General features: G+C 37.5%; 1 protein-coding gene across 8 annotated transcripts in view; it reads left to right on the top strand.

The window, feature by feature from the left end:
• LOC124805348 (phosphomevalonate kinase) overlaps positions 1-18,400 on the top strand; it is a 78,806-nt gene that overhangs the window by 30,408 nt on the left and 29,998 nt on the right. For 7 of the 8 annotated variants that reach the window (XR_007017446.1, XM_047265877.1, XM_047265874.1 and 4 more), the window contains exons 2-3: positions 2,279-2,484; positions 14,953-15,108. Coding sequence is in view for 7 of the 8 variants with exons in the window: in XM_047265874.1 (XP_047121830.1) it covers positions 2,279-2,484; positions 14,953-15,108 (362 nt within the window). In the remaining variant the exon portion in view is untranslated. The remainder of the gene's footprint in view (positions 1-2,278; positions 2,485-14,952; positions 15,109-18,400) is intronic. The other variant, XM_047265878.1, reaches the window with a different exon arrangement.

Genomic DNA, 18,400 nt, shown 5'->3' with positions numbered 1-18,400 from the left:
GTTGGAAATACATGTCTCTATCCCACCCCATAACAGGAAAAAAAACTAGTGACGATAGTCGCAAGTCATGGACTGTCAAAATGAAAATTTTTATCATAAAATTGGCTCATATATGTGAATGCATGTTCCATCATTACATACTCTCTATCCGCAGATTTAATTGTTGCTGCAAACAGGGGACTTGTCAGTATTCATTCAAGAAAGTATGGGCAGATGTACAATACAGAGCCGGTTTATAATTTTGTCTGCGCCAATAGTCTAAGTGAACTCTAAGCAATTGTATAAGGTTACCTTTTTCTGCTTACGATTAGAAGGTTACCAAAAGGGATCTTACTTTTTATCTCACAATGCATCACAATTCTAGAAGCACAGAAGTGCAGTATGGACATGGATCCAAATAAAATTTTGATCACTGATTGTATGTCTATATTAAAGCATATAATGACAAAGTACTGCAGAATATGTACGTTATTACATCATCAAAATAATAGAGCAGTGCGTTCACTGTAATCGAAAAGGGAAAATCATAGAAATAACTTGTCTGAAAGCACATTATGGAATCAGATACAATGAAGAATTTGATACACTTGTGTAGGGAACAATGTTTTTAAAGATAATATTACCCTACTCAGAATTTAATAACTTCATTAAATCCCACATTCAACTCTTTTGGCAAATAGAAATCTACACGGTAAATGAATTAAAAGGCAGTTAACATGCAGAAACTCAAGACAGGGTGCCACTGAAACCTTGGTTCCACAAAACCAAATGCAGCCAAAGAAGCATTCCAGTTTAATGAACGTTATTTTAAGCTATTGTGATTTTCCTAGACACCTGTAATGCTTTGGAATTTGTGAGACAGTGTACTGTGATTGCAGAAATGAGAAGTTATTCTCTCTCTGTGTCAAGAATTCAAGAAGAGCCAATTAAAAACTGAATAAAGGAAAATGTACCTCTCCCTGTCTCCAATAGTTCTCCATCAGGAACAGTAGTAGTAACTATCTAGACCTAGCAACAAAAGATTTCAACAAAAGTGATTTGTACATTTACTACATATTATAATAAGTAGCATATATTCATATAAAAAATGCAGAAAAAAACAATAATTTACTTTGTAAGGAAACATGATTGGAGTGTTTAAATTATGCTATGTTAGCTATAATTATTCGCTAGAATAAAACTTAAATTTATGTGTGCACTGCTCTTATTTAACCTATAAAAAATCTTGATTAAACATGTTATTCTCAGTGTGAAACTACTACTGGAAGATCAGTGTGGCAGGGGCTGCATTACACTTGAAGGATTGTTATTGTGACATCCTCTAGATACCATTAATCCACATGAAAGGCAGTTTTGGTCTATTTCCATTTGATTCCACCTGCATACTATGTTCTTCCATAGTGAAGTAAATAGGTGCAACCTTAACCTGAAGGTTGGTGTAAACACAGCAGTGCTATTGGAGCTGGTATGCCCTCGCCTCCCTCTGATGGTTGAATCAACTTACCCAACCATTTAGAAGAGGACCTACAGTGTAACATGGGCTCCAACGATTATGCCGCCTGACACTTCTCAAATACAAAAATAATTGCCAAAGTTGACTGGGCCAATAAATGATTAATATCTTTTCTGTTGGTTGGGCTCCTTCAGTGAAGTAATGCTTTTAACTTCTTATCTGTAAAGTCAAGATACATGAATAACTACAGACTGCACAGAGTTTAACCCAGTGAGCACATTTGCAACCACCTCATTCATTATGTTCACAGTGTGTCTTATCTGTCAAACATCCTCCAGCTGTTGTGGGAAGCACGAAGATAGCATGATTCCAAAGAACTTTTGACACTTAACCAGCACTGAGTGACTCGCTTCAAACTTTTCTAGCTGCTGCGTATGTTATAAACGGTGCTTGCACTGGTTACCAGCAGTGGCCTAAAGGAAATCATCAGTATGTCAACTGACGGTACTTCTATAATAGTTCTGTACGTGCTTAAAGAGGTGACAAAAAAAAGGCAGTGCATTCACACTGAAATAATGGAATGCAGCTGTAAAAGGAATGTGCTGCTCCATATTTAAAATAAAATATTGAGAGATGCAGATACATTAAGATTTTTTAAAACTGAAATGAAAAGGTGAAAGAAAAAATGTGACACTGAAATATAATACTATGTTTTTCTTCTTCTTCTTCTCCCCCCCCCCCCCCCCCCCTCCCCGACACTACCACCTTCTTAGTTACAGAATGCTATAGTAGTAAGGATTAAATTTAAACAACTTTTCTTTTTAGGCTGAAGCCTAATGATGCTGTGGTACTGCGGTTGTCAGCACCAATCAAAAAATATTGGGCTGAAAGTAAGGGTCTCGATTTTGATCAGCTGCTTGGTACAGGTGCATACAAAGAAAATTATCGGCTAGAAATGATACGTTGGGGAGAGTCAGTCAGGGCCAGAGACCCAGGCTACTTCTGTCAGCGTGCAATAGAAATGTCCAACGGTAAGAAATTCTGTTGTAAAAATAAGTATATATAATACCTATTGTCATGGGCTCTTCTGTCACACTGTCTTCCTGGTTAAGGCTGTATGAGAAACATCTTCTATGTTATTTTTATTTCTTTTCCCCATATAAAGACTGCATTACTACTTTGGCTGTAGCCATGTGAGAAGTTGCATGAGCAACACCTACCAGTCAAATAACAATGGTTGTCAGATGATTTTTAGAAAAAGACCTCCATACTCTCAGTAGTTGTTTCCAGTGCAATTAATAGTATGGGGTTAACAAATATGTTGTTGGCAGAAATTGTAAATAAACTAAATAAAATTAGCTCATAGGTGTGAGCTGTTCATCTGAATTCTATGTTAAATCAGGCTTGTGTGTTATCCCTGGGTAAACACTCAAAACTTCTTCCAGTTGTTCAGATATGTCTGTGTGGCATTGGTTCTTGGTTTTTAAATACTGCATGAGTTGCTCAAACTGGATATTTTGTATAAAGATGTGGGCATTATTGTCCAAAACTATTTGCATTATTTTCCAAAGCTATCATTATAATTTAATGAAAAAGAATTTACCAAGTAATATCTCTAAGTGTGCTGCCTGAATCAGTATAAAATCAGTGTTTAACTAAATTTACATTTCACTTTCTCTGTAATGAAAATAAGTACATAATTCTCACAAAATATCATTTGTACTTATTATGGAAGAAATCATTTAAAAAAACTGCATCATTTTTAATTCCATATTTTGTCACAATATATGGTGACAACCCACCAGAAATGAAACTTCACATCAGATATAAACTGTGTGCTGGATCAGTACTAAAAACTGGGCCCAGCAAGGATCTTAGTTGAAGTTTCGATAAAACACTCAGTTTTAATGTATGGAAAAGTTTTATAGGAACATACATTCCACTGCAGAGTGAAAAATTCAGGCAGTTAACACTAGAAATATTTGATTATTAAATTCCCTGAGGAACTACCTTATGTGCTTTAAGCAGTGTCAAATGTAGGGTTAGACTCACATGCACATGAGGCGGCTGATTGGTCACTGCACAATAGTTCCGGCCGCTGTGGCCGAGCGGTTCTAGGCGCTTCAGTCCGGAACCGTGCTGCAGCAAAGATCACAGGTTCAAATCCTGTCTCGGGCATGGGTGTGTGTGATGTCCTTAGGTTAGTTAGGTTTAAGTTGTTCTAAGTCTAGGGGATTGATGACCTCAGATGTTAAGTCCCATAGTACTTAGAGCCATTTGAAGCCCCCCCCCCCCCCCTTTTTTCCCACAGTAGCAATACGCAATATATCATGTGACACATCAGACAACAATGTTGTTCTGCCACATCTACCTGTGGTGCACTGTTCAGGATGCGCATGGAACGTTTTACGTTGATTTTCATGTTAATGTAGGTGTGGTGAGACTAGGTCATCATACAGCATGGGTGATGTGAAGTGAATACAGATATTGTATTAACAAATGATAGCAATAGTTCTTCTGAGTAGACAATTTTTTCAAGATAATATTATATGCAGAAACACTCTACTATCGGCAGGTAGTAAAACTGGATGTTTAACCATCTTGTTATATCCTTATTTCCCACATGAATAATGGCAGTAAACGTTTTTTTGGGACTGTTGATATTGAGTGATGTTTTTCAAACAGGTAGTAGCTAGTCTTAAGGCTGCACCTAGAAATGCTGCTTAGCTCTTTGTAATAGGGGTTTGGGGGCGCTCCTACAAAGTACAGCTTCTATGGATCTCTCGAAGGCTCTACTAAATTAATGTTTGGTAGTAATTTTTTGAAAGTGTTTTGAATAGACTTTGTTCCTGACATTGGCAAGACTATCTAATGTAGGGCTCAGTTTGCAAATGTCTTGCTAGAGTGCAATAGAATATGGTAATGTCTCCGGTTTAGAATTAAAACTGAGAAAACACTAAGCAAACAGCAAGACTAACATGCACTACATTTAGTATCTCTTCAAAATGTGTGTGTGATTGGTTATGAAGTGTCGCATATTGTGAAGTTGGCAGATGAATATGCTATGTATATGTTACTCAGGAACTATTCATTGTGGCTTATTTGTTTACAGTTGGTTTTTATGTTGGAATGTGCCCTGAGGCTGAGACAAGTTTTATCAGATCAGTGAACTCAGTTATTGTAGATAAGCTCCTTACTACACCTGCATATGTGCACTCTGCCAAAATATGTCGTACAAGGTTGGAAACAATAGAAACAAGACTGATTTGTGCATGTACAAAGCATATTCACTTAGTGGTAGATGCCTTCATGGCAGAAATGATAAGAGCCAACACATCTGCCTCAATTATTTCCACTGTTCTTCGCCACTTCTCCTACAGAATTACATTCCTGCCCCCATGAGCCATGGACCTTGCTGTTGGTGGGGAGGCTTGCGTGCCTCAACGATACAGATAGCCGTGCCGTAGGTGCAACCACAACGGACGGGTATCTGTTGAGAGGCCAGACAAACGTGTGGTTTCTGAAGAGGGGCAGCAGCCTTTTCAGTAGTTGCAGGGGCAACAGTCTGGATGACTGACTGATCTGGCCTTGCAACACTAACCAAAATGGCCTTGCTGTGCTGGTACTGCGAACAGCTGAAAGCAAGGGGAAACTACGGCCGTAGTTTTTCCCGAGGGCATGCAGCTTTACTGTATGATTAAATGATGATGGCGTCCTCTTAGGTAAAATATTCCGGAGGTAAAATAATTCCCCATTCGGATCTCCGGGCGGGGACTACTCAAGAGGGCGTCGTTATCAGGAGAAAGAAAACTGACATTCTACGGATCGGAGCATGGAATGTCAGATCCCTTAATCAGGCAGGTAGGTTAGAAAATTTAAAAAGGGAAATGGATAGGTTAAAGTTAGATATAGCGGGAATTAGTGAAGTTCGGTGGCAGGAGGAACAAGACTTCTGGTCAGGTGAATACAGGATTATAAATACAAAATCAAAAATGGGTAGTGCAGGAGTAGGTTTAATAATGAATAAAAAAATAGAAGTGCGGGTAAGCTACTACAAACAGCATAGTGAACGCATTATTGTGGCCAAGATAGACACGAAGTCCACGCCTACTACAGTAGTACAAGTTTATATGCCAAATAGCTCTGCAGATGACGAAGAAATTGATGAAATGTGTGAGGAGATAAAAGAAATTATTCAGGTAGTGAAGGGAGATGAAAATTAATAGTCATGGGTGATTGGAATTCAAGAGTAGGAAAAGAGAGAGAAGGAAACATAGTAGGTGGATATGGATTGGGGGGAAGAAATAAAAGAGGAAGCCGCCTGGTAGAATTTTGCGCAGAGCATAACTTAATCATAGCGAACACTTGGTTCAAGAATCATGAAAGAAGGCTGTATACATGGAAGAAGCCTGGAGATACTAGAAGGTATCAGATAGTTTACATAATGGTAAGACAGAGATTTAGGAACCAGGTTTTAAATTGTAGGACATTTCCAGGGGCAGATGTGGACTCTGACCACAATCTATTGGTTATGAACTGTAGATTAAAACTGAAGAAATTGCAAAAAGGTGGGAATTTAAGGAGATAGGACCTGGATAAACTGACTAAACCAGAGGTTGTACAGAGTTTCAGGGAGAGCATAAGGAAACAATTGACAGGAATGGGGGAAAGAAATACAGTAGAAGACAAATGGGTAGCTCTGAGGGATGAAGTAGTGAAGGCAGCAGAGGATCAAGCAGGTAAAAAGACTAGGGCTAGTAGAAATCCTTGGGTAACAGAAGAAATATTGAATTTAATTGATGAAAGGAGAAAATATAAATATGCAGTAAATGAAGCAGGCAAAAAGGAATACAAACGTATCAAAAATGAGATAGACAGGAAGTGCAAAATGGCTAAGCAGGCATGGCTAGAGGACAAATGTAAGGATGTGGAGGCTCATCTCACTAGGGGTAAGATAGATACAGCCTGCAGGAAAATTAGAGAGACCTTTGGAGGAAAGAGAACCACTTGTATGAATATCAAGAGCTCAGATGGAAACCCAGTTCTAAGCAAAGAGGGGAAAGCAGAAAGGTGGAAGGAGTATATAGAGGGTCTATACAAGGGCAATGTACTTGAGGACAATATTATGGAAATGGAAGAGGATGTAGGTGAAGATGAAACAGGAGATACGATACTGCGTAAAGAGTTTGACAGAGCACTGAAAGACCTGAGTCGAAACAAGGCCCCGGGAGTAGACAACATTCCATCAGAACTACTGACGGCCTTGGGAGAGCCAGTCCTGACAAAACTCTACCATCTGGTGAGCAAGATGTACGAGACAGGCGCAATACCCTCAGACGTCAAGAAGAATATAATAATTCCAATCCCAAAGAAAGCAGGTGTGGACAGATGTGAAAATTGCCGAACTATCAGTTTAATAAGTTACAGCTGCAAAATACTAACACGAATTATTTACAGACGAATGGAAAAACTGGTAGAAGCCTACCTTGGGGAAGATCAGTTTGGATTCCGTAGAAATGCTGGAACACGTGAGGCAATACTGACCTTACGACTTATCTTAGAAGAAAGATTAAGGAAAGGCAAACCTACATTTCTAGCATTTGTAGACTTAGAGAAAGCTTTTGACATTGTTGACTGGAATACTCTCTTTCAAATTCTAAAGGTGGCAGGGGTAAAATACAGGGAGCGAAACGCTATTTACAATTTGTATAGAAACCAGATGGCAGTTATAAGAGTCGAGGGGCATGAAAGGGAAGCAGCCCCGATGTTTTTCAATCTGTATATTGAGCAAGCAGTAAAGGAAACAAAATAAAAATTTGGAGTAGGTTTTAAAATCCAGGGAGAAGAAATAAAAACTTTGAGGTTCGCCGATGACATTGTAATTCTGTCAGAAACAGCAAAGGACTTGGATGAGCAGCTGAATGGAATGGACAGTGTCTTGAAAGGAGGATATAAGATGAACATCAACAAAAGCAAAACAAGGATCATGGAATGTAGTCGAATTAAGTCAGGTGATGCTGAGAGAATTAGATTAGGCAATGAGACGCTTAAAGTAGTAAAGGAGTTTTGCTATTTGGGGAGCAAAATAACTGATGATGGTCGAAGTAGAGAGGATATAAAATGTAGACTGGCAATGGCAAGGAAAGCGTTTCTGAAGAAGAGAAATTTGTTAATAACAAGTATAGATTTAAGTGTCAGGAAGTCGTTTCTGAAAGTATTTGTATGGAGTGTAGCCATGTATGGAAGTGAAACATGGACGATAAATAGTTTGGACAAGAAGAGAATAGAAGCTTTCGAAATGTGGTGCTACAGAAGAATGTTGAAGATTAGATGGGTAGATCACGTAACTAATGAGGAGGTACTGAATAGGATTGGGGAGAAGAGAAGTTTGTGGCACAACTTGACTAGAAGAAGGGATCGGTTGGTAGGACATGTCCTGAGGCATCAAGGGATCACAACTTTAGCATTGGAGGGCAGCGTGGAGGGTAAAAATCGTAGAGGGAGACCAAGAGGTGAATACACTAACCAGATTCAGAGGGATGTAGGTTGCAGTAGGTACTGGGAGATGAAGGAGCTTGCACAGGATAGAATAGCATGGAGAGCTGCATCAAACCAGTCTCAGGACTGAAGACCACAACAACAACAACAACAACAACAACAACTCCTACATTGATCAGTTTTAATGAAATGTGATGGCAGAATGTGAGCTCCCTTATTTATTTTGTGTTAGATAGTATAGTTTCCTGATGCTGAAGTATTAAATGTAATTAGATGTAATGTATGTGTAATTGTTATTGTTGTGGTCTTCACTGTGAAGACTGGTTTGATTTAGCTCTCCATGCTATCCTGTGCAAGCCTCTTCATCTTTGCATAACTACTGCAGTTTTCGTCCATATGAACCTGTTTATTTTAGGCCAGCATGAGTCTCCCTACGTAAGTTTTATCCTCCACACTTCCCTACATTACCAAATTGTTCGTTCCTTGTGGCATATCCTATTGACTGACCGCTTCTTTTAATCAATTTCTGCCATAAATCTCTCTTCTCCACAGTTCGATTCAGTAGCTCTTAATTAGTTACCTGATCTGCTCATCTAAACATAAGAATTCTTTTTCTGTTCTCTTCTTGTCTGAGCTGTTTTATTCACATTAATTTTCATTTTCATAAAAGACCTTTCTCCAGATAAATACCTTTCAGGAAAAGACTCCCTAAAATTTAAATTCGTATTTGATGTTAACATATTTCTCTTTTATAGAAATGCATTTCTTGCTACCGTGTCTGTATCGTATATCCTATCCACTAGAGCCATCATCAGTTATTTTTCTGTTATAGCAGCAAAACACATATACTTCTTTTAGTGTCTCGTTTCGTAATGCAATTCCCCCAGTATCACCTGATTTAATTAGACTACATTCCAGTACCAGTGTTTTACATTTGTTGATGTTCACTTTATAATATCTTTTCAAGACACTGCCCACTCTATAAAACTTCTCTTCAGAGCCCTTAACCATCTCAGACAGAAGTACAGTGTTATCAGCAAGCCTCATAGTTTCTGTTTCTTCTCCCTGAACTTTTAATTTCTCTCTGGAGTTCTTCTTGGTTTCCTTCGCACCTTGCTCAATGTGGAGTTTGAATAACACTTGGGATAACCCTGCCTCGCTCTCTTTCACTTCCTTGGACTCCTGCGGGAGCAGTCTTGTTTTTGTACAAGTTGTAGGTAACCTTAAACTCCTTGTATTTTATCCTTGCTACCTTCAGAATTTCAAAGACTGTACTCCAGTCAACATAGTCAAAAACTTCCTCTAAATGTACAAATCCTATAAACATAGGTTTTTTTTTTCTTTTTTAAATGTGTCTTGTTAGATATGTTGTAAGCTCAGTATTGCCTGACATGTTTCTACATTTTTCCAGAACCCAGACTCATGTTCCCTGAGGTCAGCTTCTACCAGTCTTTCCATTCTTCTATATGAATGTTTTTATTCATTATGCTATTTTCTACATTCTCTTTTAAGAATATAATTGCGTAAGAACATACAAAGAGTCACCATAGGATTGATGTTTCTTGGATTAACAGGCATTGCATCTGCTCTCTTCTAAAGCCAGATTACCCTATTCATGTGCATAGCTTCGTTATAAGACAGGAGTAGTTCTTGAAAATGTGGGATATTTCGATATGTAAACATAGTAGCTAGTCATTTTGCAGGTGTAGCTGATATGCTCCTTTTGTGTAAGATGCTCATCCATCACATTGTCAAGAAATTTATGCTTATCAAATGTTTCATCTAAGTACAATTATTCATCACGTATTCCAGTTCAAATTTATTGTAATTTAACAAAAACTTCAGTTTATTTTTATTCAGTGAAAATTTATTCATGATATATTCTGTGATTGAACCAAAGTTCTCTTTATTGTTTCGCATTGCTTTTGACTCATTACAGCACTACCTAATGAAGCACATATCATCAGCATAGTTCACTTAAGAGTTTTGTGACTGTATATTATCATATATGAAACAGAAATAATCCAAGACTATATACCTGTGGGACTCCACAACTGAGAATTTTGTGCTATGATTTCACTGTTAGGGTCTTGCTTTCATTTTTATAACATATTTTGGCACATTGTCTTCTATTCCAGAGATAATAAATTTAAGAAATCTAATGCTACTACTCTTATTCCATAAGTTTCTAGTTTGCATAAAATCTCTGAATGGTTCACGTAAACAAAGACGTTAGACAAATTTAAAAAAGCTGTAGTCACCTTGGTTCCCTTACACCGTGTATTCGGTGCTCCATAGAAAAAAGTTTCGACTGTTGTTATTGTGGATCACCCTTTTTGTAGTCCATGCTGTGAATTGTTTACTAGATTATATTTCGAAATGAAAGATTTCATTTGGTCAAGAACTATTCCTTTCGAGTAACTTGTGAAGCAGTGAGATGAATGAAATTGGCTTGTAGTCTTTTGTCAGTGGTTGCTCCCTTTTTATACACTAGTAGTATCTCGATGATTTTTAAAACTTCCAGTATGGTCCTTGTCACAAGCACTAATTCTGATTTTAGCTGTGAGATAATTTTCAGAACCTCATATTCTTTTACACTCCTCCTGTTTTAGTTGAGTTTATTCCTTGTCTTGAATGATCCATTTCTTCCCTGTATGCCTTATTAAATTGTTCTATGAGAGCAGTACATACTGTCTTTGAGTCACTGATGAACATTCCATTTTCTTTTAGTACTGTATTACTGCATCCTAGATATTCCCTCTTCTCACATTCATTATTTACTGAACTGAGGTGACAAACATCATAGGGTACCTCCTAATATCATGTTGGACCTGGCATAGTGCAGCAGCTCAAGGTGGCATAGGCTCAAGTCATTGAAGTACCCTGCAAAAATATTGAACCATGTGGCCTCTGTAGCCACCTATAATTGTGAAAGTGTTGCCGGTGCATGATTTTGTGCACAAACTGACCATCCGATTATGTCTCATAAAAGTTTGATGGGATTCATGTAGGTGATCTGTGTGGTGCGGGCTTTCAAAAAAAAATAACGGTGGCCCTCAACTATGTACTCTCAGACTCAGAGTTGAAATATTAAAAGCTTTGGCTGGTTTCATTTCCTAGGGGCTGGGATACATAGTTGCCGCATTACAAGCCAAATACTGCCGAGTCCAAAGCATACAATATGAATACACACATGGATCGAATGGTTGAAGGTTCTTATCCCTCGGATTGCAAATTTTGAATGTAACATAGAAATTTATAAATGAAAGACTGCAATTAAATAAAATCTGCAGGTACTATTTTAGCAACTTTAAATGATGAGTACGATAGCAGAAGTACCTTTAAGAATGCCATTTATTACTGTAAAACACTTATTGGCGTTGATGGTCCAGCAATTAAATAAAATATAAGTTGAATAAAGGGAAACAATAGATTCCTACTTCACATGATTAGTAATGAGCAACAACATAGCTCACAAGATATTCACTTCTAAATGCATACTACGTCTTCACTGCAGAAGCCATGGAAATCTTACACGTGCACAAGTCGGCACTACGAAATATTTCTCTGTTTCTCTCTCTCTCCCGCGACCGTGCGCAAACTGCTCAACACTCTCCAAGTATTTCCTGCAACAGTCCGTCACGCCTTCCCGTCCAGCACTCTCCCATGTCCTCTCATCCGATACTCCTCCCCCACTTCCATACAGTCTTTCCATTGACTTCGGTAGTCACCTACCATAGTAACGAGCGCTGTGATTGGCTAGAGCGCTCCCGCCATGTCTCCAAGCCAACGCACACTCACATACATATTGAAACACATACAAACTACTGGATTTACATTTAAATAACTTGAAATTAAATAAATATTCCTACAGCTGGACCACACTGTAATACACAGTATTAAATACATAAACAAATTAAGTAAACATATATCAAAGAAATACCAACAAAAGTAGGCCAGTAGCCTAATGTCTCTGTGCTTTCTAAACCACAGTAAATATGTGACCAATTTCTTCCTGAATAGTATATATCAGATATAAACAAAGACATAGACAAATAAATATATTTATAAGCATGCTGCTACTGTTTTTTCGTGTAACCGTGGAGTACTTATGGCTGACGTGATCAATAGTATTTGGCTACTTTGACCTCCAACAACTCATGTACTATTCAAGTTACATGCCTGTAATTCATACCAATTTAGGTTTACACTAATGGCTTTCTAAAGACATGTTGATCGACAAAATCGGATTAACGATTTAGATTTTGTAAACTCGTTGCTGGGTGTTACTTGTATAATTTACAATCAGATACTCAACTTTAAACTACTAAAGATATTGTCAGAATCGCTGTGCAAAAATTGGTAATGTACATGTTTCTTTTTAAGGTATCATGATTCCTCTGGCTATTATTAATTTCTACATGAACTGTTAAATGTCTGCCATCATGGTTTCACAAAGTCTGCCATCTTTGGCACTCCTGGCATACAAATCTCCTTCATTGACACAAAGCACAGTCCTTGACACAGCGTCAACATGGAATTCCCAGCCACGGGGTCGGCCTGGACTAAGCGCTGGGGCTACCCCTTTTGGTCCGGCTACCGTTCGGCACCACGTGGTTGCTGACGAGCCCTGGCTTGCTGAGAGGCGGTTCGACCACAACAATTCCAAACTTAGAATATTTTCAGAGTGCCAGAACTCACCCATTACTTCACAGTGGCCAAAGCATTCTCTCAGATGTAATACAATGGAACACCTACAGCTGTCCTTATGATGTTATTTATTATATGACTACCAGTTTTGGTGCTTCACTGTACTATCTTCATTCCATAACTGACACCGAGGGGGTTAACTATGAACTGGTTTTCACAGACTACTGTAACAACGATGTTGTGTCTCCTAACCATCAGCTACCAACTCAGTAGTTGGTAATTGATATTGGAGACACAACATCATTGTTACAGGTAATCTGCAGAAACCTGTTCATAGATGTTGGCCACTAATGAATCATGTATACAATTGGAGTTAACCCCCTTGGTGTCAGTTACAGGCTGAAAATAGAGCACTGAAGCACTGAAACTAGTAGCCATATAATAAATGACACCACAAGGACAGCTTTAGATGTTCCATTTTATTAATAAGTGAACGGCTGAAATCCCTCAAACCACCAGTCAGAAGGATGGACATACAATCACTCGAATTGTCTAGAATGTTCTTCAGATCAAATGTTAACAATAGTGGCATGATGACATGGCACATTTTCATCCATATAAATTCCATCATTGTTTGGGAACGTGAAGTCCGTGAATGGCTGTGACTGAACAGAACCATTTCCAGTCAGTTATCAGTTGAGATGGACCAGACCAGAGTTTTCGTCATCTGGGGTCCAACCAATATGATCATGAGCCAAGGAGAGCACTGCAGTGTAATCTGCAGGTTTTTTTACTTATTTGGATACATGACACTTTGCTTCATACTGTGTGACTTCCTAAATATTTGCACCATTGAACATACCTGCAAAGAACCGTGGTTAAATATTTCATAGAAATGTCCCAATCTGATTTGTATACCTGCTATCAGCAGGAGCTCCTTACTCTTATTCACATCTGTGTTTGGAGCTTTTAGCTGTATTACCTTTTATTAACAATGTTATGAAAAGGAAAGTTGCTACTCACCATATAGAACGTTAGATAAGGGACTCGGCTCACTACTGGCGGCCGGAGGTTGCGGTTTGATAACTGGCAGCTATATAAGTGACATTTTTCGTAAGACGGCGTCAGTTGTTGAGCAGCCGCACGTGCAGCAGCATTTACACAGACTAGTTATGCCACTTTATTTTAGGAGGAGAAATCATTCGCACCTTACCGTGTATTAAGCTATTGATAATATATCTGTTACTACGAAGAGCGGAGTAGGTGTGCAAGTTATTCTTCATGGTCTTTCAACGTTTTGTGGATGCATGCTGAATTTTACACTTACTAATGCTGATGCTAGTGCACATGGTAATGGTTGTGTTACTGTGGCTCTAGTTCGTGGTGGTAAAGTGGAGACTGTATCAGGGCTGGAGACTTTTAGCAGCCAAGAAGATATTGCTTATTGTACATTTCAGATACGTGAAATGTATAGAACTGTAATTAAATATTTCATAGAAATGTGCCAATATGATTTGTATACCTGCTACCAGCAGGAGCTCCTTAATCTTATTCACATATGTATTTGGAGCTTTCAACTGTATTACCTTTTACTAACAATGTTATGAAAAGGAAAGTTGCTACTCACCATATAGCGGAGATGCTGAGTTGCAGATAGGCACAACAAAAAGACTGTCACAAATAAAGCTTTCAGCCAGTAAGGCCTTCATCAAAAATAGACTCCCCCTCCCCCCCCCCCCCCCCTCTCTCTCTCTCTCTCTCTCTCTCTCTCTCTCTCTCTCTCTCTCTCTCTCTCTCTCTCTCTCTCTGTCACACACACACACACACACACACACACACACGTAAATGCTACTTACACACACAACAGGCAGTTTTGTGTGTGTGTGTGTGTGTGTGTCATCTATTTTTGAGAAAGGCCTTACTGTTCAAAAGCTTTATTTGTTATAGTCTTTTTGTTGTGGCTATCTGCGACTCAGCATCACCACTATATGGTGAGTAGCAACTTTCCTTTTCATAATATTGTTACATTCCAACCTAGATTTTCCATTGTTTGATTTTTATCTTTCATTAATATTTATAAATAATTTTGGAATGTAATATTGTTGCCATGCCCCAAAATAGTGGCTCTCAGACATGTCCAAATGTAACTTCCAATGTTGATATACGTAGTACAGAGGAAATAATAAAACAAACATCTGCTAATTTTTTTTTATGTAAATAGCATATGAAATTCAACATCTTCTTTGAGGTTCTATCTTCAACTGGCATAAAGATCTTTCGAGTAAAAAGTATACTTCTGTTTGTTCACAAGAATCTTTACTTTCATAACAGTAAATGCTCTTACTTTTCAGGCACCCAATTCAGTGTGTGGATTGTGAGTGATACCAGGAGACTGTCCGATTTGAAATGGTTCTTGGATAACTGTGGTGGGCCCTCTGTGGTTCACACTGTAAGAGTTGTTGCTGATGATGCAGTCCGGAAACAGCGTGGGTGGATGTACACGCCAGGTATCAGAATGCTCTTTTTATGTTATTTCTGCTGTTTCATCAGTCAGTAAAACTAGAAAATCAGCAAGGATCCAGTACTTTTAAAATAAATTAGAAATTCCCAATGCTTCATTTGTATCAGAACATCTGCACTTCACAAGCCATCAGACAGTGTACACCCAGAATACATACAGCAACATATCCAGGCACAAATCTGAATGTCCATTATTAAAACAAGAGAAATTCAGATTGTGTGGTCATTAGCGCAAGATGTTTATAGGAAGAAGTAATATGTTTTTTGAGTTGGGAAATTTCCCATAAAAATTTTTTCAGCTGGGCTCAAATACTTAACCTGTGTTATCTGCTTCAAGGAGTTGATCTTGCTGCTGTTGCTGTATAAAAGAAGAATAAACAGAAGTCCTGTTCTTACAAACACCGACCAAGTGGGTAGTAATGCTGACATTAATTCATGCCACACATAGTATTGAGTTGCTATCTTCTTTATTTCAAGGTATGTCTGTGAAAAGCTGCCACAGCGTGGGCCTTTAAGAATCGATTAAATGTTTACAAAACTGATTGACACAGGTGCCGTGTTGATACTTCAAACAAAACTGGGCTAACAACAGTAGTTCCACATTGGTCTTATGTACATTTTGCTACAGTGACTTGATTACAAAAAACAGAAAATTTTGAGAGATAACAGTACATTAAATACCATTGCATAAGTCAAACAATAAAATGATATTACATAATGTTTGAATTTTGTTACAAAGCAGTCTCATTCGCAATGAAAATAATGTGTAAATACAACAATACATGTTATATTTTAGTGGATTTCTTCATAAAAATAGAATATAAATTCTTCCTATCATGTTTCCTAAGTTTAATATAAATGTACTTCATTTCAGTAAAACAATCTTTTCAAAAGTAAGTGTGCCAGACAGGATAATGGTTTGTAATTACACAGTTACACTCGTATATTGATTGGATTTTGTTCTTCGTCTTTTTGAATTACATTAGTTTTAAATTATGTATCATCAGTAGCAATTATAACTAAATTTTACTGATTTTAATACTTTCCAATTACCTCTGATTTAAATGTATTATCAACAATGGTGGTACTAGAATTTTAGTAATATTAAGAGAATAGAATATTTTTAAACATTCCTCCCAGTTACAGTGTCTACTTGAGGTAGAAAGAATACATTGTGTACATTTATTTCATGATTGCAGTTCCCAAAGTATAGTGTTACTGGTATTGCCGATATTTGGCTTTGCTTAGGAGTGTTGTTGACATGATACCAGCTTTTCAGTTGTACGAGTGAGAAACTGCTGGTAACTAACTTTAAAGAAGCAGTAAAGTCCTAACGGTTACGTTTCAGTGTAGTACTTAAGTTTCGGGACAAGCCTTTCTCTTAATGCACAAGGCTTTTGACTGTGTGGATCATGAAATTCTTCTAGATAAGCTGAAGTATTGTGATATGAAATGGACAATGCACAAATGGTTCAGTTCATCTTTAACTGGAAGAAGGTTGAAATTAGCAGTACAGATAGTCTGCAAAAATCGGCAGAGTCCTCTAACTGGAGAGGTATCCCACATGGTCCAGTCTCGGGTCCCTTATTGTTCTAAATATATATTAATGACTTGTCATTTTGTATTCATGAAGATGCAGTCTAGTTCTATTTGCCGATGATACAAGTATAGTAATCACACCCAACAAACAAGAATTAGCTGAGGAAATTGTAAATAACCTCTTTCAGAAAATTATTAAGTGGTTCTCTGCAAATGGACTCTCGCTAAATTTTGAGAAAACACGGTACATACAGTTCTATATGGTAAATGGCACACCACCATTGATAAATATAGACTTTGGACAGAAGTATGTTGCTAAGGCAGGATATTCAAAATTTCTGGGTGTGTGCACTGATGGGAAATTTAAGTGGAAGAAACACATTGATGGTCTGCTGAAATGTTTAGGTTTAGCTACTTATGCTATTAGTGTTATTGCAAATTTTGGTGGTAAACATATTAGTAAGTTGGCCTCCTATGCCCATTTTCATTCATTGCTTTCATATGGAATCATATTAAGAGAAAAAGTATTCATTGCACAAAAGCATGTAATCAGAATAATAGCTGGAGCCCACCCAAGATCGCCTTGCAGATATTTCTTTAAGGAACTTTTGATATTCATGACACCTTCACAATATGTGTATCCAGTTATGAAATTTATTATTAATACTCTATCCCAGTTCAAAAATAATGGCAAAGTGCATAGCAACATTACAGAAAAGGATGCTCTTCACTGTTCTGGATGAAACCTGCCTTTGGCACAGAAAGGGGTGAATTATGCTGCCACAAAAATCTTTGGTCATTTGTCAAATAGCATTAAAAGTCTGACAGATATCCAACCAGCTTTTAAAAACAAATTAAAAGAATTGTTGAATGAAAACTCCTTCTACTCAATAGATAAATTTTTAGATATGGTGTAGTAACTGATAAAAAAGTGTAAAGAAAACTTACCATATGTTAAACTGACACATTCCACATCATTACAAAATGTCATATTCATGATCTGTGGTACAAGTATTAATGTAATGTAATGTAACATTATTCTTGTAGCATCTCCTAATGCAATACTTTGCACATTTCTGCAGTGCTCTCTCACTTGATAAAGAAACTTGTGATAAAATACACAGCTCTTCTTTGAGTCTTCTGGATCTTCAACTCGATAAGTGACTTAGACAAATGAGTAATAATCAAGACTCACAAAGATTTATATTTTTTAAGCAATTTCTTTTATTGACATGTTACAGGATTCTCCAGTGAATCTTATACTGGGGCCTGCCTTCACAACTATATGTGTATGATTGACTCATCTTAAATTGCTCTGGGTGATTACTCCTAACTGTTTGATGGATATGACTAGTATTACTTATTTTTAACTATTCTATAATCAGATGGTATAAAGTCTTTTCACATTCTTTAACCAGACAGTATAAAGTCTTTTCACACATTACACTACATTTCCTTGTTTTGAGGGTCACCTTTTAGTTTTGTTCATATCCAGGTTGTCCATTTCAGAACAGGATACTAATGATGTAGTTTTATGATACAGAATTGAATTATCTGTAACATAGAGCTATTGGTTCCTTAATATATTTTGTGAATAATAATGGTCATAGCACATTTCCCTGCTTCAAATATGTTACTTTCAATTCTGGTGAAGTCTGCTTGTTGTGACTATATGTGAAGTTCGTTTTGCCAAAAGATGTTCATCAGGATTCCATACCTGCTCTTTATTTTTTTCCTAAG

The sequence above is a fragment of the Schistocerca piceifrons genome, chromosome 7 (assembly GCF_021461385.2).
Source record: "Schistocerca piceifrons isolate TAMUIC-IGC-003096 chromosome 7, iqSchPice1.1, whole genome shotgun sequence".
Lineage (NCBI taxonomy): Eukaryota > Metazoa > Arthropoda > Insecta > Orthoptera > Acrididae > Schistocerca > Schistocerca piceifrons.
The sequence above is the reverse complement of the archived record's forward strand: the minus strand, read 5'-3'. Positions and strand labels throughout refer to the sequence as shown.